The following is a 26,472-nucleotide window of genomic DNA, read 5'->3' as shown; positions in this document are numbered from 1 at the left end:
GTCCTCGCGCTCACTTGCTCTACTCCATATCGTCCTCCATCGCGTCCTCCCGGGACTCCTGCAGAAGTGCGGGGTCAAGCAGAGGCCCGTCCAGGGGCCGGGCGTTGCGAGGCCACACCCGCTTGTATAAGCTGACACCGATCGTATCCTGCGGGTTGATCCGCCCATCAAATGTCGCCTTAAAGTACCCGTGCGTACCCAGCGGTTCCTTGATGTACCCGCTACGCCCCCGCTTGGTCCACAGGGGCAGCGCCTTGAACCACTCAACGTCCTCCCGGTTGAAGAACATGTACCGGATCGTCACAATCTTCTTGTGGATGTGATACGGGTGGCCCGTGAGAATGGCCCGCTTGGCAATGACACGCGATGTCGACGGGGGCAGCGTGGTCCCCGTGGCAACAAGCGTCAGGGGCAGCGCGGGTCCCTCACCGTCCTCCTTCCCGGCGTCGGTCTCGCTACCTGGAACGGTCCGCTTGAAGAAGAGGGCCGGTACCGAACCCCATACGACTGGACCCATGAACGTCGCCACGGCCGACTGTCCGGGGTGCAGGAACCGGCAGTACTTGTGCACGTCGTTGGGAGTGCTGCCCCCTTGCGAAAACAGGGGGTTGATGACGAACCGCCGTGGGCCGTACTGTATGATCAGCTCCTCCTTGGCCTTGATCGAGGTCGGGTAATCGGAGCCGAGGTTGATCAGCACGTTGACGGCAGTCCGCTTGTGCTCGTGCCTCAGGAGCGAGATCAGAGTGACCGGCCGGCTGGGATCGTAGCTCTTCTGAATGGCCACCGGCACCCCCTTGAGGTAGACGTGAACGCGGGTTCCGGGGGCCACCCCACCGACCAGAGCCTCGCGCGCCGCCCGGATACGCGATGCCTTATAGTCGGGGATCCGGAGCAGCCGTTGCCACTCTTCCGGTTCGTACGCCTTATCCTCCTCCTCCAGCCAGGGGCTCGACCTCAAGCTCTTCAGGCCCCTGTACTTTGCGAGCCTTTCCCGTGCAAGCACATTGGGGTGGAGCTCGATTTCATCCGGGAACTCCAAATCGTCCTCAGCTTCTGTCCTCTTGCTCTTGCGATACGCTTCAAGAGCCCGAGCATCCTCGTCTGCGTCGGGCTCCTCGAAGGCTACCGACTGGGGGTATTCGGACGGCCCGGCTTCTGTCATGGCATCCCCGGCGAGCCCCTCCATTCCGTCTTCTGGCCGGGCCTCGCCCTCCTCATCCTGGCCATCTTGCATGTCGAGGTCTACCAAGTCAGACCCAGAGTCCGACAAATCATCGTCATCCAGATACCACGCGGCCTGGTACTTAGATGTCCCCTTAGGCACTCTCTTAGGCATTGGCAGCTCTTGGACTTGGTCGTCGTCCGAGAAGTAGTGGTGGTCGTCGAGTAGCACGCCCTTTTTGGGGCCCGTCATGGTTGTCGCGGCATCCATATCCTCATCGTCATCCATGACAACCTCCTCGGGCGCCAGGTCGTCGAGGCCGTCTTGGTCCTCCGTCGGCTCCGCGAGGACCTCCTCCGTCGTCTCTTCCATGGCATCCTCTCCTTTCTTCTTCCGCGTCACGAGCGGTGCTGCCGTGATCTTCTCGATCTGGAACGTCCCCCAATCACCAACCTGCACCAGTCGGTCGACATTCAGGCCCTTGCCCCTGACGACGCCGGTGAGGACGGTTGGCGCCATCCCTGACCTCGCCCACTCGACATTCTCGACCAACATCCAGCTCCGCTCGTCCCTCCACCGAATCCCCTTGGGCGTGGTGCTGCATAAAGACCGCATCAGGTTCGAGCACTCTTGCCGGTTGTCGAGGCTGTAGACCTTCTCTTGCTCGGGGTGGAAGTGCGTGATGAATGATTTGAGGGATGCCACCACAGACAGTCTCTGCTTGGCGGGCTCGATCTTGTTCAGCCCCTGCACGACGGTGAACAAGGTCGACATGCCCTGGCTCTCGACGCTCCGCAGGATCAGCTCGCCCAACGCGTCCACCTCGACCTCGGCGGAAAGGACGAGAATGATGAAGTCGGCGACCCGGGCAGCGTCGAGGCATGCAGCCAGATCTCTCTTCAACGGGATGTACTGCAACTTCTGCTTGAACCGGTCAACCGGGACCCGGAAGCAGCCATCGCGTATCTCGGCCTCGATGTCAATGCTCCCGTTCAGGCTGCGGATGGCCGCAGCGGCATCGGTGTCGGCGCACAGGGGAACGACAGCGACATTCCGCGGAGCACCGTCTCTGCCGGAGAAGATGGAAGTCTCTTTCTGGTGCTCGCGGGCCTTCTCCAGCTGCCGCTGCTTGGCCTGGTTCCGTCGGTCGAGCTTCGACATGACCTGTTGGTGTGGTGTCTTACGCTGCCCCTTTTCTCCGGCAATTCGCCCTGAATCGGAGCATAAGCGGCTACCCTTGACACAGGCCATTTGGTATCGGGCGATCGTGAGCGTGCATACCTTTCGCGGCGTCCCGCAGTTGGCCCTTGGTAGCATGCCTCGACTTGAACGGCTTGTGCGTGACCTTAGTCGTGGGCCGGTGGGAGTGATGACCCCCCCCGACTGCGCCCGGCATCTTTCCGTCGCCGCCGGCTTTGAAACGGTAAGGAAGGGAAGCCAGTTTTTCTCGGAGCGAGAAGGAAAAAAAAAGTCCAACAGAAATGACACCTAGGTATACCCACGGTTAAACACCTAGAGACAAACACCTAGAGACAGAAAGGGAATTCGGGCAGCGAGGGGCGGTGATGGATGGCGGGGCTTGCCTTTTTTTGACTTGTGTGCCATATCTTATCGCGCCTCGTGCGACCAATAGATTTCAAGGATCCGAACTTTTTAGTGGGCCCGGCTCAAAAATGTCGGGGCGAGTCGTCAACCTCGAGGCCGCGTCGCATTCAACCAATCCCCCCCAATCCTCCTCCAATTCCCATCTGAGCACAGCTTCGGCCTTGCGACAAGATGGAGACAACAGACGCCATCGAGGCCCCTCCTGCCGGGGTTGAACAGCCCAATGGGGCCCTCGCCGTGAAAAATGTCCGGACCGAATTCCGCTCAAAGGCCGAGCTGGACCGCATCCGCCGACAGCGACAGGCGCAGAAGGCTTACGGGCGCGGTCGTCAGATCGATGTCAAGACCGTCAGGGACAAAAAGCTTCGGCGGAATCTTAGCAATCTCGAAAACAAATACAAGACGGCCGTCCTGAAAGCAAAGGAGGCCGAGATCCTGCTCGAGAATACAGCCGGATTCCTAGAGGCCGAGACGGAACTCGAGCGGACGTACAAGGTTCGCCAAGCAGATATCCAAAAGGAAGTCGGCATCGAGGTTGCACAGAAGAAATTCGAGTTGAAGCTCGATGCTCTGGGTCCCTATGTTTGCGAGTACAGCAGGAATGGCCGGGATCTGATCTTGGCGGGGAGAAAAGGTCACGTCGCGACGATGGACTGGCGGGAAGGCAAACTCGGCTGTGAGCTGCAACTGGGCGAGACGATTCGGGATGCCCGCTTTCTTCACAACAACCAATTCTTTGCCGTGGCGCAAAAGAAGTACGTCTACATATACGACGCCAATGGTGTCGAGCTCCACTGCTTGAAGAAGCACGTCGAGGTTTCGCACATGGAGTTCCTCCCTTACCACTTTCTCCTGGCGACGTTGGTGGGTTGTCCCGTCCCGAGATCTGCCGGCGTTTGGCCATTCACTGACATCTCCCAGAGCATCAGCGGTCAATTAAAGTACCAGGACACGTCGACCGGCCAGATAGTTGCCGAGATACCCACCAAGCACGGAACCCCAGTTTCCCTGACGCAGAATCCGTACAATGCCATCCTCCACATCGGTCAACAGAACGGGACCGTTACACTATGGTCACCAAACTCGACAGATCCTTTAGTGAAACTGCTCGCGCACAGAGGGCCCGTTCGATCGCTTGCCGTCGATCGAGAAGGGCGATACATGGTGTCGGCCGGGCAGGACAACCGGATGGCCATCTGGGACATCCGCAACTTCAAAGAGGCGGTCTCGAGCTACTTCACCAGGTCTCCGGCATCATCCGTGGCGATATCCGACACGGGCTTGACCGCTGTCGGGTGGGGGACCAAGACTACGGTGTGGAAGGGTCTCTTCTCGAAGGAGAAGCCGGTCCAAGAAAAAGTCCAGAGCCCATACATGACCTGGGGAGGGGACGGTCAGTCGGTCGAGCGGGTCCGGTGGTGCCCGTTCGAGGATGTGCTGGGCATCGGACACTCGGAAGGTTTCTCGTCCGTCATCATCCCGGGTGCCGGCGAGGCCAACTACGACGCGCTCGAGGTCAACCCGTTCGAGACCAAGAAGCAGCGGCAGGAGGGCGAGGTCAAGGCCTTGCTGAACAAGCTGCAGCCGGAGATGATCGCGCTAGACCCCAACTTCATCGGAAACTTGGATCTGCGGTCCGAGCAGCAGCGGAAGGCCGACAGGGACTTGGACGCGCCCCCGGTAGATATCGCCCAAGAGATCAGGAACCGGGCCAGAGGCAAGAACGGCGCGCTCAAGAAATACCTGCGCAAGCAGCGCAAGAAGAACATCATCGACGAGAAGAGGCTCAAGGTGGAGGAGATATACAAGGAGCTGCAGCAGAAGAAGGACGAGAAGCACAAGGAACGGCAGGCCGAGCTGGGGCCGGCGCTGGCGCGGTTCGCCAGGAAGGACTAGATAATGATACCCGAACGAGAAGAGCATGGGTCCTGCTGGTGACGCTGGACTCACTTTCGATGCCAAATGTCCAAAGCATGATGCCAACTGTAACAATAAAACTGGGCAAAGTCCGCCCTTTGTTCGTGTCTTGTCTAGCGCATTCCATATATCATTGGTTCCATATGCAAAACCGAGGGCCGAGAATCAAACTCCGAACGCGAAGCCACCGGTCGTCCCAAAATGCCAACCTTGAAAGCGCCCTTCCCGTCTATAAAGTTGCATTATTTTCCTTTTTGCTTTTCGTTCCTCCCCCCACACCGCCCCCCCCCCCTTCCTTTCCTTTCCCATCTGAGCCTCCCAATTAGTATCGACACACCGAGCCTCTCACAGGAGCTTGAGGTGGCCCGTGACCTGATCCACCAAGCTCTTGGGCGCCGGCCCGACGCCCAGGACCGTCCTGCTCCCGGAAGCGATCTGCGTCCGCCCCGCGTCGGCGATCACCTCGGCCGTCAGCCCCAGGCTTCGCGCCTTGCCCATCAGCTCGAGCAGCTCGTCCTCGCTCTTGACCTGCACCGCGATCTTGGCCTGCCCCATGCGCTCCCACTGCCGCAGGATCTTGGCCTCGGGCGACAGCGCGTCCTGCTGCGCGGCGCGGAAGAGGGACTTGTAGCACGCGAGCGTCGCGTGCGAGCACTGCGCCGCGATTTTGCCTGTTGTATGACGTTTCGAACGTTAGGTCGCCCGCTAATTGAACGAATGAATTTCGAGAAACAAACCAAAAAAAAGGAGAAGAAGAGAGAAGGAAAGAAAAGATATCGGGAGAGAGAGTAACGACGAAATTTCCACTAACGTACCCTTGGTCATTCCCAAGTCCGTCCGGACGACCAGCACCAGCTTGCACTCCTCGTTCCCGCTCACCTGGAGCCCCGCGGCCCGGCCGCGGGTCGCCGGTCCGGCACCGCCCACCCGCAGGCCCTGCCTCCGGTCGGCCTCGGGCCCGTTGGCCCAGTTGGGCGCGTGGTCCAGCAGCGTCTCCTCCTCGTCCACGTCCGACTCCTCGCTCTCGACGGGGTCGTTGAGGTACGCGTGGCGCTGGGCGGCCAGCTCGGGAGAGATGAGGTAGCCGCGGATCGCGTAGACGCCCAGGCCGAAGCCGGTGATGAAGGCGACGATGCTGGTCGTGACGACGACGACCGAATTGAGCTCCGACATGGTTTTGTTTTCTTTTTTTTCCCCTTTTCCCGCGGGGGCACGCGCTCACTGGTTGTGATGGTGTGAAGGAAGAGGAGGAGGAGGGTCCGGCGGGAAGGGAAGATGTGTGCGTGCGGTTTGGAAAAGTTTCTGGGCTTTGCAATGGTCGTTCTTTTTGGCGTAGATCCAATATCGATATACCCATATAGTTAGAAGGTTTCCGTTGAGTGCACGACCCAAGCACATGAAACTGATGCAACGGCATGCCACAGACCCACAGACCCACCCCAGTAAATTGGATAGCACAGCGCCGCGTTTCATACGGAGCTACAAGGGTTCTTGATGGGAGCTCATACCTGTCGATGAAATCCAGATATATACATCGCAGAATCAAAGAAGTATACTCCCTAGGATCTCGAACGGATTTGCTTTGGAGTAAAGACTTCTACTCTTACTTCTTGCTTGTTTCTCTATTTTGGCTCGTTCTATACAGGGAACACGCCCGCTCTGTCGCACGAGGGTTCCAACATTTGAACTATCTAAGCTCACTCTTCGTTATTGTCCAGGTACGAGACCTGCCCATAGACTGTTATGAATCCCGAAGCCCAGAGATAGACAAAGTGCATGGAATTAGTCTCGTTATTAGTAAGATGGGACCACGAGGCCAGGTTCAAGATTAAGACATCGGCAAAAGCATCACTGCGTATGGGCCTGGGCATGAGGGACAGGTCGGTCACTCTTAGAACCGGTGGCATACGGGACATAAGCGGGAATATCACACACACACACACACACACACACACACACACACACGGCAAACAGCACGAATCCGGTTCGAGGTTTCCCGGCCCCGGACAGCTAGGACCTCTCCCCTCTACGACCTACCTCTCAGTTCGACATCTTCTAAGCCCACGCACGTATGTCAGTACAGACCCAAAACGCCATGTTATTCAGAGATAAGAAGAGGGTGGAAGCACCTTTGATGATACCCATGGAGGAGGAATAAAAAAAACCAAGCCGTACACCATCCCAGAGCCTCAGTTTCCTCCTACCGGCGGCCTCTCTCCCTTCCCTTGCCGACCCTCTGGGAGGTTTAAGCCAACCGGACACCGGCCTCTTTCCTCTTCTTGGTCTGATGCGAGGCGGCCGAGCTCATGCCCACGTTCTGACTGGCATCCAGCATGCTCTGCGCCATGCGCCTCTTCTCCTCGGCCAGCTTCTTGAGCTTCTTGTCGGTCTTGCCCTTGCCGGACCCCTTGCCGTGGAACTGGTGCGACAGCTCCTTGAAGGCCTCCTTGACGTCGAGGCGGCGGCCGGTGCTGTCGACGTACTTGAGCTCGACCTCCGGGCGGTAGCCCTCGCGGAACAGCTGGTCCAGGATGCGCGCCTGGTGCTGGTCGCGCAGCGCGTTCTGCTGGCGCTGCCACTCCTCGCGCTCGCGCGCCGACATGCGGTCCAGGCGGCCGCTGGCCCGGTCGCGCTCCCGCTGCGCCTTGGCCTCCTGGTCGAAGAGCGCCATGCGCCGGTGCAGCTCGTTGAGGAAGCGCTGCCGCTGGCGGAACTTCTCGTTGAGCTCGGCGCCCTTGCCCTCCTCGATGAGGTGCCGGTCCCGGAGGAGGGCCAGGGTCGCGCCCAGGCCCTGGGACACCGTTTTCTCTTCTTCGACCCCGGTGGCGGGCACATCGGCGAGCGGCGTGGCCTCGCGCGAGGCCGACGGGTGGTGGTCGGCGTCGTGCATCTCCTCGTCTTCCGAGGACTCGTCCTGCATGGCCGTGACTGCTGCAGCAGGTGGTTCCTCCGATTTCGGTCTGCGTGGCTTGCGATCCTCATCGGGCTCGGCGCGCAGGCCGTCGACGAACCGGCTGACCTCGTCCATGACTATGCCGTTTCCTTCTGGACCTTCTTCGCCTTCCGGGATCTCGCTAGTTTCACGAACCTGTTTCGCAATGTCCTCCGGCCGTAATTTCTTCCGCTTCTTGAGTGCTTCCTTCCTCTGGAGCGCCAGTGTGGACTGCAAGTCTTCATCGTCGACAAAATTGTCGTCCACCACCTTTGGCTTCTTCGTGAATGTAGGCGCAGCAGAGTCGATGTCCATGTCCTGGGGAGGCTCGTCTCCCTCGGGCGCATCCGCAGGGAACAGACCGTCGTCGTCATCCTCTCGGCGCCGCCTTGTAGCTTTTGACTTTTTCTTTTTCGGTTTCTTCACCTTGACCTCCGATGGGTCGAGGTAGTCTGATGTCGGTGCAGGTGCGTCCTCTAGAGCGGTACTATTTAGCACGAATCTTGTACGTTCAGGACCGCGTCGGAGCCGCTTACCCAGTTCATCCAGGTCTACCGTCGGATGCTTTCTCTTCTGGGCTGGCGTCGCGAGGATATCGGCCAGTTCAGTCGATGTCGCGGCTGCATCTAATGTAAAGGTTTTCTTCTTCTTTCCATAGATCTCTTCGTCGTACTTTGACAGGATCCCGCCCTGGCCGGTTTCGTCAATGTCATTAGGATCGTAGACGGGCTTCTTCTTCTTCAGCTCGAGCCTCTCCTGCAGCTTCTCCTGCTCGCGAAGCGCCAAGTTCTCCAGCTCGTCCCCCTCTTCTTCGTTCTCCAATACTCCCGTATCTTTCAGTGTCAGTATCTGGTCTTCCGCGTCGAGGAAGGCTGCCAGGTCATGCGCGACCTTGACGCCAGCCAAATCAGCGGCCGTGTGCTCGGCAGCCTTTGCCTCGGCTGCGGCTTTCTCCTCTTCGGCCTTTCGCGCCGCTTCGATCTTCTTCTGGCGCTTCTTCTGATTCTTGAGCCACGACTTTACATCCACGTCCTCATCATCATCGTCGGCCAGCCCCTTGCCTTCCACCACGGCATTCCGCTGCGCCAGTTCTCGCGCCTTCTTGATGGCGGCCGCTTTGGCCTCGCGTTTCCTCTTTGCTTCTTCCGCCTCTCGAACCTTGCGGAAGTTCTCGTAGGCGGCGGCTTCGCGGGCCTCGAGGGTGTTGAGTGGTTTCCCGTCGTCGCCCAATTCCTTCTCGGGCGTTGGTTCTTTGGCTGCCGGTGCTTTGCCCGGAACCGGCAAGGGCTTCATGCCCATCGCCAGCCGGACCTTGTTGAGCTCCTCAATCGACGCGGCGTCCATGTTTACGATATGCGCTTGCCGTCGTTCCGTTTGGAGGAAGGGGGGGGTTGGGGTTAGGGGTTATCGATGATGTTCCCGGCGGAGCGCATCAGGAAGTCGCGAGCCAAGAGGAGCAGGCATGGTCAGAGGCGTGGCTCTGCGATAAGATAGTTAAACGCCGCAGTTAGTTAAGCCACGCGCAGGCTCCAGCACATGCCCCACTTTTTTTCAATTTTTTTCCGGCAAGAGTATATAGGAGAATGTTTTTCAGCGCTCATTCCTCTCCTTCTTTCTCTTTCTCTCTTCAACGGATCTGTGCCCGGCGATCCTCTGCCGCCCCGGCGGTTAGGGTCGATTGCTGAGGCAGTTCGGTGAGCAAAGGAGCCATCTACCCTCCATGATGTCAATGTCCAGCCGACAGATCCAAGATCAATAGAACTCCGAGGATCCTCGTTCGCCGTAAAAAGGCTTGAGCGAGGTGAACCGGAAGTTCAAGACGCTATATTCCAGACCGTTCGCCGAGACCGTCGGTCTCTGAGGCTGGGGAAAACCATGGCTGGTCCTACATTTTTGCCTTCCCATCTCCTCGAAATGCAATATTGATGTGGGTTTTTCTATGTGATTGCCAATTTGCCGCTGTGATGGGTGGTCGTGCGATCGAGACTTTTTTTTGAGACGACGCTGTAGCCTAGAATTGCCGACTCACTCGGCCGAGCTGGTAGGGTGTAGGCTTCTCTTTACTCCGTACTCGTAGCAGTTGTCAACCTTGGCAGCGAGAGTCCCGAGGCGGTAGTATGATGAGAGAAAAAAGGACCGATGTTGACTTCCATGCGATCTATCGATGGCGTCGTCTCGGCTAGACGTCGTCGGCGTTATTCTGGGGGAGTCAATACCGGGTGAGGAGAGAAATAGACGCGTCGCCATCTAGCAGCCATCACTCAGTGGCATCACCTGCGCGTTGACTTGCCTTCGAAGGCTCTCCTGAGCCGAGCATGTGATTACGATGTATAAGACCTGCATTGAGCTCGACGTTCCCGAGCGTCGGCGCGAGCTTCCAAATCGGTTGAGGCTCCGGCGGCTTCCCCCGGTTTCCTGCTGGACTAGCTGCCGGTGCGGGGGGGACGGCAGAGCGACTCCGACGCGCCCCGTGCGAGCAACGGCCCGATTTTCGATGAGATCTGCGGGGGGCCGGAGTGGCAGCAGTTTCGTCAGCTTGGCAGGCACGGCTCCCCACCTTCTTCCTTCTAGGCCCTCCCACAAGCGACCAGATACTTACTTGTTCAGTACACAGTAGTGTCTCGGCTCGCCCAGAGAACAATGGCACGCCGATCTGTCCAATGACCAAGCTCAGCCACGGTTCGAGACCATCCATTGGACTGGAGGGCCTGCGAGGCATCACGCCGAACCCACGTCATGCTATTCTTTCTGTTCAACCCCGGAGATGGCGTGAAACTGGGCGTTTACTCGCGGCTCAGCATGTGCTCACGTTGGGTAGGTCCCGCAAAGTCAGAGGCAGGGAGGTACTTTGTAGGCACACATCATGTACATACACGTTCGTACCTGGGGTAGCTATCTCGCCTCAGGCACACGAGGCCCGTTCGACGAGAGAGAGGAAGAGCAGCCAAGAACAGTCAAGGATATTATTACTCTTTCCCTGGTATTTCTGGACATTTTGTCCAGGATTTTGTTCGCCCTTTAATTTTGAACAATTATGCTCTTTCCCGTCGGCTCCGATCCACGCCTATTAACTCTCCTTTTAGCCGTTCGCCTCTATTTCCTCGAATTTCAATTCTCCTCAGGGTCTTGCTTTCTACAGCAAAGATTTCGTACCCTACTCTTTTTCGCGCACAGAGTGAGGGAGCAACAGAGATTGCGAAATGCACAGCAGAGTTTGTGTAACTTCGGCAGCTCTTCCCCACACTCAGATGCATGTTATTGGAGAATGCGGAGAAGTTATAGTCTGGGGTAGTAGGTATAACGCTGGTACTCCCGAGGTAGGTCGCAACCCTGGCTGACCTTGGAAAGCGAGGGCGCTTGTGACGCTGACGATCCAGAAGCAGCCCGCCGATAGTATTGACGGTGCTTCTTGCTATAAGCGCTCAACTCCGCTACCCATGTTCACCGTCTTCCCCTTGGACGACGGCATCACTCCGATACCCATGTCTCCTGGGTAGCTCCGAGTAGTCCCCCGAGTGCCCTTCTCCCCGCTCCCTCTTTCTCCTAATAAACGGCCGAGTCGGGCAGCCTCGACGTTGCACCGTAGCGTCGCAGCCTGCGTAGAAGCACGCGTAGAAGCACCGAGCTCCAAGCTCCAAGACGCCAAAAGCCGCCGCGAAGTGGCCGTCGGCCCTTCCCCGCATGCGCAGCTCCGGCCGCAGCTCGGAAACCCGCTCCATCACCCCATATCCCAGTCAGAACAGCGGCTGCTTTCCGGATTTGGAAGTCTGGAGGTCGCGAATGAAGGCTCGCGTTCGACTATAATAACAGCTCGGGATGGCAGGCCTCGTTGCCCAGCTCCAGGACCACCTCCCATCCGTCAACGGATCTGGCCTCGTCACGCCCGCCATGCACGCTCTCTCGTCGCTCGCTGTCCTCGGCGCCTTCGCCGTCCAGACGGTCTTGGGCCGTCCGGCCACCCTCTCCAAGCGGGCCACCGACTCCTTCATCGAGACCGAGACGCCTATCGCATGGGAAAAGCTGCGGTGCAACATCGGCGCTAACGGCTGTGCGGCTTCCGGAGCCGCTGCCGGGGTGGTCATTGCCAGCCCGTCCAAGTCGGATCCAGACTGTACGTTGACAGCGGCCCCCCCCCCCCCCCCCCCCCCCCCCAAAAAAAAAAAAAAAAAAAAAAAAAAAAAAAAAAAAAAAAAAACTGCCCCTTATTATCGCAACTTCGGTCGGTGTTGAGATGCTGAGACGCGACAGACTTCTACACCTGGACTCGAGATGCCGGCCTGGTCCTGACGGGTATCGTGGACGCCCTGTCCCAAAACTACTCGGCGGCCCTGCAGACCAACATTCAGGACTACATCATCGCCCAGGCCACGCTCCAGGGTGTTTCGAACCCCTCCGGTAGCCTCTCGGACGGCACCGGTCTTGGCGAGCCCAAGTTCAATGTCGACCTCACCCAGTTCACGGGCGACTGGGGCCGGCCGCAGCGCGACGGTCCGCCTCTCCGGGCCATCGCCCTCATCCGCTACGCCAAGTGGCTGGCTTCCAACGGGTACAAGGACACGGCCAACAGCGTCGTCTGGCCCGTCATCAAGAACGACCTGGCCTATGCCGCTCAGTATTGGTGATTACCCCTTCTACTTCTCGCCCTTGTGGGAGTTTCTTCCCGTCCTGACGCCGGAGGCACGCTAACACACGCCACACACACGAACACAAACACACACAGGAACGAGACTGGTTTCGACCTGTGGGAGGAGGTTCCCGGCAGCTCGTTCTTCACAATTGCCAGCACGCACCGAGGTGGGTGGTCCCCGTTGTATATGGGTTGATCGACGAATTACTGACGCAGCGACAGCCTTGGTCGAGGGAGCTGCCCTCGCTGCCCAGCTCGGCACCGAATGCAGCGCCTGCATCACCGTCGCGCCCCAAGTCCTCTGCTTCCAGCAGAGCTTCTGGAACCCGTCGGGCGGTTACGTGGTCTCGAACAGTAAGTCTCTTCTCGTGCTGGTGCCGCTCCCAACCTCAATTTCACACAACTAAACAACGGCAGTCAACGGCGGGAACAACCGGTCCGGCAAGGATCTCAACTCGGTCCTGGCCTCCATCCACACCTTCGACCCGGCGGTCGGCTGCGACTCGGTCACCTTCCAGCCCTGCAGCGACAAGGCGCTCTCCAACCACAAGGCCTATGTCGACTCCTTCCGCAGCGTCTACGCCATCAACTCGGGCATTGCCCAGGGCAAGGCCGTCGCCGTGGGCCGCTACTCGGAGGACGTCTACTACAACGGCAACCCGTGGTACCTGGCCAACTTCGCGGCCGCCGAGCAGCTCTACGACGCCATCTTCGTCTGGAAGACGCAGCAGTCCATCGAGGTCACCCAGCTGTCCCTCCCCTTCTTCAAGGACCTGCTCCCCAGCATCTCCACCGGCACCTACACCCCGTCGTCGTCGACGTACCAGCAGATCCTCGACGCCGTCTCGGCCTACGCCGACGGCTTCATCGACGTCGCGGCCAAGTACACCCCCTCGGACGGCTCCCTGGCCGAGCAGTACACGCGCGACTCGGGCCGGCCGATCTCGGCCAGGGACCTGACCTGGTCCTACGCCGCCTTCCTCTCGGCCGCCGACCGCCGCGCGGGCATCGTCCCGGCCGGCTGGTCCGCCGAGAACGGCAAGACGCTGCCCGGCTCGTGCTCGGCCGTCCAGGTCGCCGGCACCTACACCCGGGCCACCGCCACCTCCTTCCCGCCCGGCCAGACGCCCAACCCGACCAGCGACACCCCGGCCCCGTTCCCCACGGCCTGCGCCGACCCCACCCAGGTCTTCGTCACCTTCCGCGCCGAGGTGACCACCCAGTGGGGCCAGTCGGTCAAGGTCGTCGGCAGCTCGTCCGAGCTCGGCAACTGGGACGTCTCCAAGGCCCCGCGCCTGTCCGCGTCGGGCTACACGGCGTCGGACCCGCTCTGGGCCATCACGGTGCCCATGAAGGCCGGCCAGTCGGTGCAGTACAAGTTCGTCAAGGTGAACGGGGACGGGTCGATCCAGTGGGAGTCGGACCCGAACCGCCAGTTCACGGTCAGCTCTTCCTCCACGGTCAGCGGCTGTGCCTCGCAGAGCATCGAGGCGACCTGGCGGTAGATATGGGAGTGCTGGAGCAAAAGCCTGGTGGAAAAGAGGGGAGGTAATATGATGATCATGAGCGTTTGGGAAAAAAAAACGCAGGCCGATGCAGTTTATTTGTTAGTAATTTTGTCATCGGACTGTCGAAACTTGAGCGCTTCACTTCTTTTTTCCTGTCGATATTTTTTTTTTAGATGCATTGATTAGCCGAGAATAAAAGGGCATTGGCAGAGACTCGAGGTTGTCGCTGTGTAGATATCTACTCAGAAGCTCAGCTTCATCGCGTGACGATAGATTGATCTCTACTTGTCTCTGATGCCAAGTAAACCCCTCAGTTCTAATACGGATCCGTATAAACCCCCATTCCTTCCTTTCTTTACTCTATCTCTTGGCCCCCCTTTCCCCCTTCCCCTTTATTCTAGTTCCTTCTTCTGCCCCCGCTCTAACTCCTTCCCGACGCCGTCTTTCTCCCCCAGGCAAAGCCTCTCCAACTCCCTCATGACGACTTCAACCGCCCACTCCAGAACCTTACCAAATTCAATATCCTGGTTCCCCCCGACTCCGACCCCGACTCCTCCTCCTCCTTCTCCTCCACCTCCACCCTCACCCCCGGCCTCCCCGCCGTCGGGGTCGAGCCCCGGGGTCAGGATGCCCTCCCTCTCCAGGACGGCGCGGTCCAGCCGGCCGCCCTCGACGTCGCCGCGCTCAAACAGCCACCGGTGCGCCGCGACGTAGTTGGGCCACACGACTCGCTCCACGTACCCCGGCGGGTCCTTCCAGAAGCCGTCCATGTGCACGTACCCGTCGCGCGCCCCGCGCCGCTCCAGCGCCTTGGCCTTGCTCGACTGCAGGAAGAGCTTGACGTCCAGCTGGGCCATGACCCCGCGGAGCGGGCTACTGGCGGCGGCGGCGGCGGCGGCGGCGGCGGCGGCGGTCGACGTGGATGAGGGCATGGGCGGTGGCGGGGAGTAGAGGAGGAAGCCGTCGAGGATGCAGACGCGGGTCTTGGGCGGCCTCGTAGCATCCGATGATGAAGATGATGATGGTGGGGGTGGTGGTGGTGGTGGGGGGGATGACGACGACGACGGCTTGGGGGAAAAGATGAGGGCGCCCGGGCGGTTGGGGGAGAGCCAGGCGCGGACCTTGGCGGCGCAGGCGGCGATCTGGTCCGGGGTCGCCGGGCAGGGGCCGACGGTGTTGAGATCCTCCAGGGAGTTGACGTTGGGCTGTGGTCGATGAGGGTTGGCGGGTCTGGTGAGCCGAGCTGGACTTGTCGTTGCGGGAGATGATGATGATGAAGGGGACGAGGGGTTGACGGGCGGTGATGCAGGGGCAGTGGCAGTGGCAGTGGCAGTGGCAGTGGCAGGGGAAAGGGTTGGGGCAATGGTACAGCCGTGACTGCTGCGGCGGGGGAGGTGGTGAGGGGAGTTAGCGGGCAGATTGCTACTGACTGGGAACGTGCCCGTTGCGCGGACGTGGGCAAGAGCGGCTTCCAAGTCGGGAATGGATATGGATTCGGGACAGTCCCAGTCGGCAAACCCGTCCTTTATCGGAAGTCTTTGTTGGGCGAGTCAGCATGAATGTGCCTGATGCGAGGCGGCGGACGGGCCAAGACGCGCGGAACCTACTCAGACTCGGCTTTGTAAAAGTCGTCCTCGTGAAGGATAAAAGTCTCGGGAAACATATCACGCAGCAGCCTCGCGAGGGTGGTTTTCCCAGACGAGGAGCAGCCGCTGATGCCGATAATGATGGTGCGCGGGGGGTCCATGTCTGAAAGGAACACTACAGTTTTTTTTGTATTGAATAGTTCACCAGGGCGCAGATATCTGGACCGAAGATACCTAGGTAAGTAGGCTTAGGTCATGGATCCATCGCAGAAGGAAATTTTTGCCCTATCGAGTGCCTCAGGGTCGTTTGTTGAGGTTGAGGAAGGAAGAAAGAGCGAAGTGAGGGGGTGGGGTGAGATGGTCTGGAAACCATACAGTGTGCAGCGCTGTGGGCTAAGGCGTGTTTTGAGCCTGTACAGTATTCCTAATCAAGACTTTGCACTGTCAGAGTTCCTCACGCCCATCCACAATTGCTCGAGTGCTCCGAAGCACGTAGAGAGAGTGTGGTGTGTGTGTGAGATACGAAGAGAACCAGAGGGACTTTGCTTGGTCACCTCAACGCCACAAAGCAACAATCAAACGCGAGTGATGTTACATTCATTACAGTTTAACCAAGTGCGAGCTCCCTGCCCATTGTATGTTTTCCTTTCCCTCCTTTTTTTTTCAACGCCATCCGTCCGATCCGATTGCCTGCTGCTTCTTCTTCGCCTTGACCGTTTCCACATCGCAGTTCTCTGCTGGGTCCTCGGCCACCGTGTTCACCAGGAAGATGGAATGCGAGGGATGAGCCGACTCAAACAAAGTCCGAAACGATGTCGTCGCAGCACACAAAAATGCGGCCATGCCGGTCATGTTGGCGCCACCCTCCCTTCCTCTCAAGCCAAGCTCATTGTGCGTTGCCGGCAGCCTTTGCCCTCCTCGGCATCCTTCCCGGGTGAATGAACTCCTCGACGTAGGGTGCTGCCTCCTCCTTGTGGCGAGTCGTAATGTACCAGGTAATCCAGAGAAGGAAGAGGAAGACGGAGACCCAGATCAAGACGAGCCTGGGCGAACGGCGTCTGCGCGGTGCGTACGGGGAGAAGTAGCCTCGGGGCATCTTCGCTTTTTACACAGTGTTGTCGATCTTTGTTGCCAAGTTGTTGTCGGCCGTCTCGGAGCTGTATTGATACAGGGGAAATATCGCGGAGTGCCGCTGGCAGGGCGTGCTCTCTCAGGGAGTTGGTATTGGAAGTGTATACGGTTGAAATTCTCAACAACAATAATGCCACGAAAGATGATCTCAAGACTCGGCCGTCTCGGGTTGCGAGTGGGTGTGGAGCGGTCTAAGCGAGGTGTGCCGTACCGTAAAGGGCTGCTATATCGGCACTGTGCTTGGGCGCACACGCTTTCCACAACTGCCACAATGCTCCGTATAAAAACTGTGGAAGCTTCCAGCTTTTTTGCCCCGGAACAGCAACCCAACGACATGAGAATGATGATAGAACACAATTTCTGAAATTGGCGTTCCTTAGCTACGACGGTTACCTAAAACAACGAATTATTACGGCCGAGAAAGCGAAAGAAGACTTGCATACTAGGGCGATATTGAATATTTGTCGTCTTCTTTTCCACGTCTTCCTTCTCTCTCCCTCTTTTTATTTCCCCGTTTCATCTCATTGCCGACCAAAACCACCGCCGACCCCAGGAAATAAAAGTGAAAGAAAGTACGGATTATGGATCTCTCTTCATAAAGCGGCATGCCCCTCAAACCTCGGTCTCGACATCGGGCTTGCGCCCGCTGAGGCTGCCGACCTTCATCAGCCTCCTGGTAGCAAACACGGCCTCATCTTTTGCGAACTGGATGTTGCGCATGGGTTTCCTGCCCCCCTCAAGTTAGAACAAAAAAAAAAAAAAAAAAAAAAAAAAAAAAAAAGGAAAAAAAATCGGTTGCCTGAACATTCTGACACCTACCACTGCATCAACCCGCGGTGCTTCCGGTGCAGGTCCCGGCTCCGGCTGCGGTAGTCCTTGTACTGCTTGATCGGGTTCTTGCTGCTGCTGCGCGGCTGACCGGTGGCGTCGGTGGCTCCCGTGGCTTTGCTGTCCGTCGACTTGCGCGAGGAGGAGCCGCCGCCGCCCTCGCCGCCCTTCCTCCAAGTATAGTTCCCTTCGCCGCCCTCGTCGCTGGCCCCCCCGACACTGTTTCGCTGCTGCTTTGCCCGGTCATGCGTGGCATCGTCGATGCCCAGGTCCACCTCGTCGTCGTCGTCGTCGTCGTCGTCGTCGTCCTCCTCCTCCTCCTCGACTTCGTCGCCGCTGCTCTCCTCTTCGCCCTCGCCGTTTTCTCCGTCTACCCCGTCCACCCGCCCGTGTGTCGGCTCCCCGCGCTCGTCCACGGTCCCGGCCTCGCCGTCCAGCTGCTTCCTCTTCAGCAGCGCGGCGGGATCTTCTCCGAACGCCCCCGTCCAGTCGGTCCCGTCCTTGGCCAGCCACTTCTTCTTCTCCTCCTCGGGCGCCATGGCCAGCACGTCCCGGCCGTGCGTCAGGCTCTCCTCGTGCAGCCGCTGCACGGCGGGGGGCACCTCCGGGCGGACGTGCTCGGCGCGGACGCCCTCGGCGAAGCAGGCCTCCCACGACTCGATGGTCTCGCGCGAGTCGTTGTCGCTGACGAAGCGGAGGTGGTCGAGGTCGGTGCCCGGCTTGAAGCGGCCGCGGAAGCGGAGCCGGCCGACCTCCTCGACGCGCAGGTCCGGCACCGAGCCGACGTTGTCGGGCGTGATGTAGTTCTGCGACAGCCGCATCCCGTTGTCGCACCGCCAGATGGGCAGGTCGAAGTCGCGCTCCTCCCCGTCCGGCACGTCCTGCAGCCACAGGGACGCGAACGCCGCGTCGGCCTTCCTGCGCCGCCTGGCCCCGCCCGACGACGACGGGTGGAACTCGAAGAAGACGGGCGAGCGGTACCGGAAGCGCACGGGCAGGCGGACGCGCCGCGACGACCTGGGGTGGTGGTGCGCCCCCCCGCTGATGTCCCAGGTCAGGCCGGTGCCGTCGCCGCTGCGCCGGCAGGCGTGCGCCTTGACGGTGGCCGAGCTGCCGCCGGTGCGCATGCGGATCTTGGTGTGCTCGGACGGGTGGTAGCCGCCGGTGGCGGTGAGGGCGTCCGAGGTGAACTCGAAGGTGCCGATGTCGCCGAAGCCGAGCTGGGTGGGCGGGAGGCGCAGCTCGACCGAGCGGAACAGCAGGCTGAGGCGGACGCGGCCGAAGCCGATGCCGCCGTCGAGCGGGTACCAGCGGGTGCTCTGGCTGCTGGTCTGGAGGACGTCGGGGAGGCGCAGCGGCACGACGCCGATGATGGGGTCGTGCTCCCGGTTGCGCGAGTCGCGCACCGTGACGGTGACGATGCACGACCGCCAGTCGCGGATGAAGCGCTCGGTGCCGGCCTCGAAGATGGGGCGCGACGAGACCACCTTGGTGCGCGTCTTGTAGACGAGCTCGTCGTTGATCAGCACCGTGCAGTAGGCGTTCGGCAGCTTCTTCCCTTCCTCCTCCTTGGTCTCGCCCGCCTCGGGCCGCGCCGGCTCGTACTCGCGGCCGCCGGAGCGCTTGCCGCCCTTGGAGCCCCTCATGTTGGCGAGCTCGAGGTTGACGATCTGGTGCACGACCACGCTCAGCAGCCCGCTCGGCCAGAGCGGGTCGGGCGGCGTGTGCGCGACGGCATCCTCCTCGGCCGTGTCGAGGCTGCCCTTGTCGTCCCGCATCTCCTTCCTGTCGCGCAGCGCCAGGGGCAGGTTGGGGTCGAGGCCGTCGGTGCGCAGGGCGCGGCGGAACTGCGTCTTGCCGAAGTAGCCGACCTCCCAGTGCAGCTCGCCCGGCATGGTGCTCCCGGCCTTGACGCCCCTGAGCTTGGACACCTGGGGGAACATCCTGCCCGGGTGCTGGATCAGCTTCTGGATGCTCAGCTCGACCTTGCCGACCACGTCGTCGGCCGACGACCGGTCGCTGTCCCACAGCTCGAGCGAGAGCTGCTCGTCGGCCTTGATGACGTCGGCCGTGATGGGGAGCGCGCAGGTCTCCTCGAAGATGGGGTTGAGGTCGTCCTGGATGACGCGGGTGCAGTACTGCGGCTTGCCGAACTTGGAGAAGGAGACGCAGATGTAAGGGTCGGAGCCGCCGCCGTCGCTGCCGCGGCGGTCCTGCTTGCTGAGGCCGACGGCCTTGTGGATGCGGATGAAGAGCACGCCCAGGGCGTTGGTGTCCTTCTTGATGCTGTCGCCGACGAGCATCTTGCCGATGTCGAGCGTCATGGACTTGGGGGCGACGTACATGCCGGCGGCGGTGGCGATGGCCCAGTTGACAAAGTTGGAGATGAGCGGCAGGTTGAGGATGTTGGCGCCCTTCTCGACGAGCGGCACGCAGCTGGCCTCGACCTTGGGCAGGCCCATGAGGGTGAAGCTGAGCGTCTTGACGAAGGGCGGGTTGGGCGTGAGGGCGACGCGCAGCCGGACGGTGGCCACCAGCCGGTTCAGCTCGACCCAGATGGGGAAGGGCAGGCCGAACAGGCCCTTGATGCCGAGGTAGAAGACCAGCTGCATGCCCATGTTCTTGGCCTTGGACGACACGTCGGCGGACGAGGGCAGCGAGTGGTAGGCGACGGTGACCTCGAGGTTGTAGAAGTCGCCGGCCTGCTCCCCGGCGGCCAGCTCGTGCGGGTCCTTGGCCTCGGCGTCCCGCTTATGGATCCCCTCCTTCAGGTCCTGCACGAGGCGGTCGGGCAGGGCCCTCAGGCTCAGGATGCGCAGCGGGTTGGACCCCTGGGAGAGGTCGTTGACCTTGACGTGCTCGACGACGCGCGGGGCGCTGGCCTGCATGACGTCCTCGAGCGTGTCGGCGACGGCGGCGAACATGGCCGGGTTCACGAGGCCCCAGATGAGGCCGACGGCCGTGTTGAGCCACTCGACCGACTCGGGGATCAGGTTCACGACGGCGGTCTCGCCCCGCTTCTGCTCGGCGCTCCACTCGGCGGCGCGGCCCTGGCGGATCAGGTCCTTGGCCCACAGGAAGACGCCCGAGACGACGGCGGCGCCGAGGGGCACGAGCGCCCACAGGCTGCCGCCGCCCAGGGCCTTGCCGAGGAAGACGATGGCGAGGAAGACGAAGGCGCAGAGGACGTTGGCGCGGGCCTCGATGGAGGCGAACATGGGCTCGTAGCTGACGCTCGGGGTCGGGTGGAAGAGCACATTCGTCTTTTCGCCGTGGATGGGCACGTCCGAGGTGGCGCCCTCGGCGACGGGGTCGGGCGGGGCCGTCACGTCCTGCGCGATGCGGTACTCCTCGCCCGACTGGGACGAGGTCGTCTGTCTGGTTGTCTCCTTGCCCAGGTTGGCATTGGGGACCGTGATCTGCGTGTTTTGGGTTAGCATACCTACCTCTGATGCGCCAACGCATGTGGAAGAGAGAGAAAAAGGAAGGAGGGGAAAAAAAAAGAAGAAGAAGAAGAAAAACCAAAAAGGGGGGAGGGGGGGACCAACCATGGGCTCGTCGGCGGCTTTCATGTGGTGGGAGTCAATGTCCTCAATCTCGACGTCCTTGCCGGTCGTCGGGTCGCGCACGGTGCGGCGGTTCTTGCCCGGCTTGCGCTGGTCGGCGGGGAGGTGGTCCCTGGCCTCGCCATGGTGGTGGTTGGCCTTGAGCTGGGCGTCGATCTGGGCGTCGCGGTCCTTCTTTTGCCGGTCCAGCGACTCGACGAACTGCTTGACGTTGGGGATCCGGTTGCTGCCCGAGTAGTGCTGCCCGGACGGGTAGATCTTCTCGTCGGTGTTCATGGTGGTGGGTCGTGTGGTTGGGTTTATTGTGCGGCGACGGGCGACGACGAAGAAGACATGAGGTAGATGATGCTAAGCCCACCTGTCTCCAGGGAGGAAGGTAGGTCAGTTTCTTTGTTTGTGTGTTTGTTTGTCCCTTGAAGTAGTTCTTGGTCGACCTTCGATAAGCGGCTGTGAGATAAGTAATTGGAGGTTATATCGATGGATAGAGTCAGGGTAGGGGTAGGTTACCTACGGTAGGTTACCGTAGCAGGGGGGGACAAAGGTTATATCATCACTGCCCTCACCCTCAACATCACGCTTAACACAAATCTCAGCGGCTCTCTTCCTGTCCCGCTCTTACGTAGTTTCGCGCTCTTGGTCTCTGCTGAAACCGACTCGAGAACAAGCAATAGCCCGGCTGCCAATGACCGTCAATGGCAATTGTGCAGCGGAGCTAATCTCCATCATGTTGTATCCTTGAATCGCATCTTGACAGCCCTATCGGTGTTCTAGAGCGAACGGTAGATTCCCAGTATGGTAACTGCTGCGGGTTCGATGTTGGGCGTGAAGATCAATGACGTCGAGAGTGCGCTCATCGGACCCACTTGGCTTGGTAAGTAGTGTAGTGTAGCTTGTGCTGTGAATGGATCCACCCCCAGGGCCAGAGCTGCCCCATTGGCGGAGGGCCAAAAAGGCAGGGGCAGGCGCTTGGCTCGAACTAATGAGTTGCAAATCATAGTAGGTACGCATGCAATATCTTCTTGGAAACTAAGGCACGAGCGCATATTGTACAGTCGACGGCGAAATGGGTGTCGCTGAATGCTTATTTATTAATAACATCGTTAAACAGCTGCGGGTCAGCCTGTGGCTGCTCTATGGAGGATGGCTTGGCGGTACGTTTTGTACGTTTTGTGCCTCGGGAGAGAGCAGTACTAACAGAATGGCGAACCTAACCGCTCCCAGTCCACAGTTCCCGTCCGCCTCGGTCCCCGAGTTCGTCCTCTCACCTACCCTCATCCGTCTCCGCCAGAAGTCGGTGTCTTGTGGGGGACCGAGATCATTGGGCCTACCAACTATACCAACTATATGATACGCAGCATATTACTATGATTATTATCTTGCTAGCGGAAGACCACAAGACCAAGCTACTAGCATTGGAAGCCTCATATACCGTACCTACCGGACAGGGAATCCGATGCAAAAGCCAATATAATAGTCCAAGATACCCGCATGAAGGGCTGTTACAGGACTGGGCTGAGAGGAACTTGTCAACCTTAACGGTTCCCCCCTGTCAGCCCGGCCATGCAACACTGTCCTCCGACTGCCGCTTATCACTGAACGCAGCCCTGATTTCGTGAGCAAGGCACTGTCTGAGGATCTCCTCGAACAGATTCGTAACAAAGTCGGAAACGGGGCCGACGGCATGTCAGTTTCACCCTTAGCCATCGACAAGCCAAACCGATTATCTGACATCTAAGTATAGGTTCAGATGGGCCGCATGCCAGTGAGCTAGTCTCGCAGCATGCATGAGTCCCCGCGCCATCGAAAAAGCTCTCGAGAGTTTGCCCCGAGATCTCGATGAAACGTACCGTCGCCTGCTTCCAAGTATCCCGGCAGACATTGAGAAGGATGCCATACGTCTCCTCCAATTTCTCGTTCACACAAAGTGGCCATTAACAATTTCGATGGCCATAGAAGTGACTGCCACGCAGACGGACGAGGAACCACGGGGCTTCGATCCGAAACGGAGATTGTTCCGTGAGGCCGATGTTCTACGGTACTGCCCTGCCCTGGTTTGGTGTCCGTCATTGAGACAAGGTACGCTAAGGAACTCCATCTTGCACATTTCTCGGTCAAAGAGTACCTTCTCAAACAACATCAATTTGACCTCACCTGCGCCAGCATTGCCATCAAAAGAACCTTCTTACGTTACCTTACAGATATCGAGTGTGATTCCTCAAAGAATATCCGGCAAGTTTTTCCAATGGCAGCCTGCCGTATGCGGCAGACTCCTGGATGGGCTATGCAATTTTCGCACAGTCTTCGGAAAGCGTTGTCCACGAAATACTCGAGTTCTTACAAGATGATTCTGCTTTTGAGCGATGGTTAAAAGTTTCTAGACTTTTCCATCACAGGAAGGGATATCTAGGCCTGTTCCAAGCACCAAAGCTCTACTATTCATGTCGTGCCTGGGTGGTCTCCTAGCGGTTGCGCGACGTTTAGTAGGCATGGGAGCCGACGTCAATACTAAGGGCGGTGATCTCGGCACCCCTCTCCATGCTGCCATAACGAGCGGCAACAGAGACCTCGTACAACTCTTTCTAGACAACGGCGCCGATATCAATGCGCAGGGTGGCAGATACGGCATTACTCTCCAAGCTCTCATCGAGAGAGGCCATCTCAAGATATCGTGCAACTCCTACTAGACAAGGTTGCCGACGATGTATAGGGCTGTGTCTAGTACTCTGCCACAAAGTATGATAGATACAAATACAATACGTGTTGTAACCAGAGAGCCATTGCCAAACGCCATTCTTACTTCTATCTACTTGATCTGCGAGGATCAGATATTACACGCATACTCCGATTTCGGGAGACACGTCTTACATATACTCCCTTTGACTGGGAGCAGCTAGTTTCGTTTTTGGTTATTACAGTCGGTACTGCATCTTGTTAGTGCTGGTTCCTGACATCCTTCCCATATTGCCAAAATCGATACCTCAAGGCAACACAAGTCACAGGTTGGCCATCCACATCGCTTGTGGTTTCTATGTGATGTCAATGTAATGCAAGTATATACCCCCATGTATGTGCATGTGTTCGTGTGACCGGTTATACATAACCTTACGCTGACCGACCTACTGCCCAAAGACCGCAGTTTCCGCATCATCCATCATAAACTCATCCGAGTCATAAACCAAAAATCAATAAAACCTCCGTGGATCAGGTATCGCCACAATACCCACATCCAACCCAACCCAAACACGCAAGAAACGAAAAAGACAGATCTCTTTGATATGCTCGCTATTCGCCTTCCTTGCAATGATATGGTAACCCGCTCAGTTAACTCCCTTACATGCCGTTTTTTCCCAGACCGAAATATGCACCTAGTATATAGTGATTGTGTGTGAGAGTGTGTGTCAAGGAGCAGCGTCCCTCCAAGGGGCCCACCCCCTGCCACCTCCGGCTCCGACCGGCCGAGCCGTCATGGTGGGCGTGCCCTCGTCCATCTCAACATCCGCATCCCCGCGCAGCACATCCGCCGTCCCCTTCTGATGGGGGCAGGGGTGAGGATGGTGAAAGTCTCTGGCAGTAGGGGCGGCCGTGGCGGCGTCCTCGACAGAGGTGAAACTGCTCGCGTCCGACATGTCCACGTCCCCGTCCTCCCCTCCCTCCCCCTCCTCCTCCTCCTCCCTGCCGCTATGCTGGCTGCTGCAGGCGCTGGTGGTCGACTCCATGCCGGGTGTGGGGGGTTCGATCATGCCTTCGGGAGTGGCGTGGCCGGCATCTGTGGCGCAGGACGGGACCCGGTCGCCCGAGTCCGGGGTGGACGGTCGGGTGGGGACGAGGGAGGCCGGGATCGGGGTGAGCTCCCGAGCGGTCTGCTGCTGGTGTTGTTGGGGAGGGAGCGGGTGGGGTTGGGGTTGTGGTTCGGGTTGGGATTCCTGCGGCGCGGGTGAGGGTGGAGCTTCTGGGGCCGGGGTGGGAGGTTGGGTGGGAGGATTGGCGGATGCGGCGCGGGCCGGGGCCACTGGCACGGCCAGGAGGGGGACCTGTGTTTGCTGCTGCTGCTGTGGCTGGCCCCCGGTTGCTGCGGCGACAACCGCTTTGGCGAGTTGTGCCTGCTGGCTTCGCGTCCGCGGCCTGGGAGCCGGGATGGAGAGAAGGGGGACCGAGGGAGGGGCCGGGACATTTTCCTCGGCGACTGCCGGTGCGGCGTCGGCACCCTCGGCGTCCTCGCCATCCTCGTCCTGCCCGATCGTCCACACCCAGCGGCGCTTCTTCTCCCGGCGCTTGCTGCCCCGCTTGCGGACGCCGCCTCCCGTGGGCGACAGCGCCGTGGGCGAGGACGCGTGCATGCCGGCCATGCGGCGGCGCATGTCCTCGAACGGGCCGGGCGTCTGGCCGCCGTCGCGCGTGTTGTCGCCGCTGGCCGCGTCGGCCATGGCCTGGTCGAGGCTGTCGCCGTCATCCGAGGACGAGGCAGACGGGGAGATTGGCGTGGCCTCCTCGGCGAGGAGGTCGATGTGGGACTTCGTGTACCGGCTGGTCGTGATCTCCTGCTCGAGGGGGCTGTTGTAGGCCACGCGGCGGAGGGCCTTCTCCTGCAGGCGGCGCGACTGCCGCCTTGGAGATTCGGGCGATTTGGCACTGGACGGCGGCAGAGGCGAGTTGCGGAGGATGCTGCGGAGGCTGCGCGGGTGGGTGTAGGGCAGCTTGGCGCCGCTGCCGACGGGCATCGTAGTCCGCCGCTTGTTGGAATTGGAAGAATTCTGCGTCGACTGCTGCTGCGCGGGGGGGTTCACGCCCCGGGGCAGGGCGGGTACCGGCGTCGTCCCGTCAAAGGTGAAGAAGACCTGAGCACCGCCCTGCTCGTGTGGTTGCGCCGACAGCGGAGGCGTGGCCGTCATGGCACTGGGGAAGAAGACCTGCTTGGCCACCGCGGGGGAGACGGCCTGCGAAGTGACGGGAGTGTCGAGGTAAGGCCCCAGGTAGGGCGTGTTATGTGCGCCGCCGTCGGACGCGGCGACGTCCTGTGTCTGCAGCTTGAGCATCGGTCTCCTGCATGGGATTGCCGTTGGCGGGACCTCCTGGACCGGCGTGGACCGGTCGATGGCGGTGGCGTAAACATTGGAGAGCGTGTTGAACGACGTTGGCGACGTGACGTCGACGGCAGCGGCGAGACACCTCGACGTCCGCACACTCGGGCCGTTGGCGAGAGCCTTGATCTGGAGTGACAGCCTCGGTCGTTTCGGCGGGCTCTGCGAGCTCGTTGACGACATGGCAAAGGCGGGCGGGGAGGGGGAGCAACAGTTCCGGAGAGGTCGAGCAAGAATGAATTACGGAATAACGAATAACCTGGGAGGAGGGGCGATTAATCACGGAGCGCCTAAGGCCACCTGCGATTTCCTAAGCCAGCTAGGAAAGAGAGCACAGGCAGGCAGGCAGGCAGGCAGAGCGTGCGACCTCTTCGGTTGGCCCAACAAACAACAGTCAAAATAGTGATCAGAGCGGGAGCGCCCGGGAGACGCCGGGGGGATAGGGGGAGGGCGGCTATATGTGTAATCATCTGTACGAACTTCTAGGGCGTTTTTTTATTTTATTTTATTTTTTTTTTTTTTTTTTTTT

The 26,472-nt window shown here is 59.7% G+C and overlaps 9 protein-coding genes across 9 annotated transcripts; 3 read left to right on the top strand and 6 right to left on the bottom strand.

Moving 5' to 3' along the window:
* Window positions 1-19: 19 nt before the first annotated feature.
* Window positions 20-2,561, bottom strand: P884DRAFT_209436 (uncharacterized protein; the record flags this gene model as incomplete). Its single annotated transcript, XM_069438935.1, has 2 exons — window positions 20-2,376; window positions 2,447-2,561. 2 exons carry the CDS (start codon window positions 2,559-2,561, stop codon window positions 20-22), a joined length of 2,472 nt encoding a protein of 823 aa, XP_069294496.1.
* A 334-nt stretch (window positions 2,562-2,895) lies between these two features.
* Window positions 2,896-4,773, top strand: P884DRAFT_230654 (WD40-repeat-containing domain protein). Its single transcript, XM_069439795.1, has 2 exons — window positions 2,896-3,634; window positions 3,692-4,773. The coding sequence occupies exons 1-2, from the start codon at window positions 2,942-2,944 to the stop codon at window positions 4,664-4,666; spliced, it is 1,668 nt and encodes a 555-aa protein (XP_069294495.1). The 5' UTR covers window positions 2,896-2,941; the 3' UTR covers window positions 4,667-4,773.
* A 259-nt stretch (window positions 4,774-5,032) lies between these two features.
* On the bottom strand, window positions 5,033-5,860 carry P884DRAFT_272488 (peptidyl-tRNA hydrolase PTH2-domain-containing protein; the record flags this gene model as incomplete). The annotated part of the gene is made up of 2 exons (XM_069442527.1): window positions 5,033-5,358; window positions 5,503-5,860. 2 exons carry the CDS (start codon window positions 5,858-5,860, stop codon window positions 5,033-5,035), a joined length of 684 nt encoding a protein of 227 aa, XP_069294494.1.
* Window positions 5,861-6,932: 1,072 nt separating this feature from the next.
* Window positions 6,933-8,963, bottom strand: P884DRAFT_209200 (SART-1 protein; the record flags this gene model as incomplete). The annotated part of the gene is made up of 2 exons (XM_069438924.1): window positions 6,933-8,095; window positions 8,156-8,963. The coding sequence occupies 2 exons, from the start codon at window positions 8,961-8,963 to the stop codon at window positions 6,933-6,935; spliced, it is 1,971 nt and encodes a 656-aa protein (XP_069294493.1).
* Window positions 8,964-11,507: 2,544 nt separating this feature from the next.
* P884DRAFT_280286 (Six-hairpin glycosidase-like protein) lies at window positions 11,508-13,751 on the top strand (the record flags this gene model as incomplete). Its single annotated transcript, XM_069443416.1, has 5 exons — window positions 11,508-11,730; window positions 11,868-12,237; window positions 12,340-12,413; window positions 12,469-12,600; window positions 12,664-13,751. 5 exons carry the CDS (start codon window positions 11,508-11,510, stop codon window positions 13,749-13,751), a joined length of 1,887 nt encoding a protein of 628 aa, XP_069294492.1.
* Window positions 13,752-14,146: 395 nt separating this feature from the next.
* On the bottom strand, window positions 14,147-15,710 carry P884DRAFT_287424 (uncharacterized protein; the record flags this gene model as incomplete). Its single annotated transcript, XM_069443882.1, has 3 exons — window positions 15,362-15,710; window positions 15,185-15,290; window positions 14,147-14,959 (listed from the first exon to the last, which is right to left on the bottom strand). Exons 1-3 carry the CDS (start codon window positions 15,499-15,501, stop codon window positions 14,147-14,149), a joined length of 1,059 nt encoding a protein of 352 aa, XP_069294491.1. The 5' UTR covers window positions 15,502-15,710.
* Window positions 15,711-15,782: 72 nt separating this feature from the next.
* On the top strand, window positions 15,783-16,610 carry P884DRAFT_263896 (uncharacterized protein; the record flags this gene model as incomplete). The annotated part of the gene is made up of 1 exon (XM_069441800.1): window positions 15,783-16,610. A coding segment is annotated over exon 1 (350 nt), but the record flags the coding sequence as incomplete, so codon positions are not given.
* A 198-nt stretch (window positions 16,611-16,808) lies between these two features.
* P884DRAFT_250167 (uncharacterized protein) lies at window positions 16,809-21,477 on the bottom strand. Its single transcript, XM_069440633.1, has 3 exons — window positions 20,848-21,477; window positions 17,291-20,718; window positions 16,809-17,198 (listed from the first exon to the last, which is right to left on the bottom strand). The coding sequence occupies exons 1-3, from the start codon at window positions 21,139-21,141 to the stop codon at window positions 17,084-17,086; spliced, it is 3,837 nt and encodes a 1,278-aa protein (XP_069294489.1). The 5' UTR covers window positions 21,142-21,477; the 3' UTR covers window positions 16,809-17,083.
* Window positions 21,478-23,887: 2,410 nt separating this feature from the next.
* On the bottom strand, window positions 23,888-26,362 carry P884DRAFT_287422 (uncharacterized protein). The gene has a single exon (XM_069443881.1). It carries the CDS (start codon window positions 26,124-26,126, stop codon window positions 24,264-24,266), a length of 1,863 nt encoding a protein of 620 aa, XP_069294488.1. The 5' UTR covers window positions 26,127-26,362; the 3' UTR covers window positions 23,888-24,263.
* Window positions 26,363-26,472: the final 110 nt, after the last annotated feature.

Source organism: Thermothelomyces heterothallicus (assembly GCF_042370625.1).
Source record: "Thermothelomyces heterothallicus CBS 202.75 unplaced genomic scaffold P884_scaffold_28, whole genome shotgun sequence".
NCBI classification, from domain to species: Eukaryota; Fungi; Ascomycota; class Sordariomycetes; order Sordariales; family Chaetomiaceae; genus Thermothelomyces; species Thermothelomyces heterothallicus.
The sequence above is the reverse complement of the archived record's forward strand: the minus strand, read 5'-3'. Positions and strand labels throughout refer to the sequence as shown.

Coding starts and splice junctions, on each gene's coding strand:
- P884DRAFT_230654 (XM_069439795.1), top strand. CDS start 2,942: ATGGAGACAACAGACGCCATCGAGGCCCCTCCTGCCGGGGTTGAACAG. Junction 3,635..3,691: donor ACTTTCTCCTGGCGACGTTG/GTGGGTTGTCCC, acceptor GACATCTCCCAG/AGCATCAGCGGTCAATTAAA.
- P884DRAFT_250167 (XM_069440633.1), bottom strand. CDS start 21,141: ATGAACACCGACGAGAAGATCTACCCGTCCGGGCAGCACTACTCGGGC. Junction 20,719..20,847: donor AAGCCGCCGACGAGCCCATG/GTTGGTCCCCCC, acceptor CAAAACACGCAG/ATCACGGTCCCCAATGCCAA. Junction 17,199..17,290: donor CACCGCGGGTTGATGCAGTG/GTAGGTGTCAGA, acceptor TGAGGGGGGCAG/GAAACCCATGCGCAACATCC.
- P884DRAFT_287422 (XM_069443881.1), bottom strand. CDS start 26,126: ATGTCGTCAACGAGCTCGCAGAGCCCGCCGAAACGACCGAGGCTGTCA.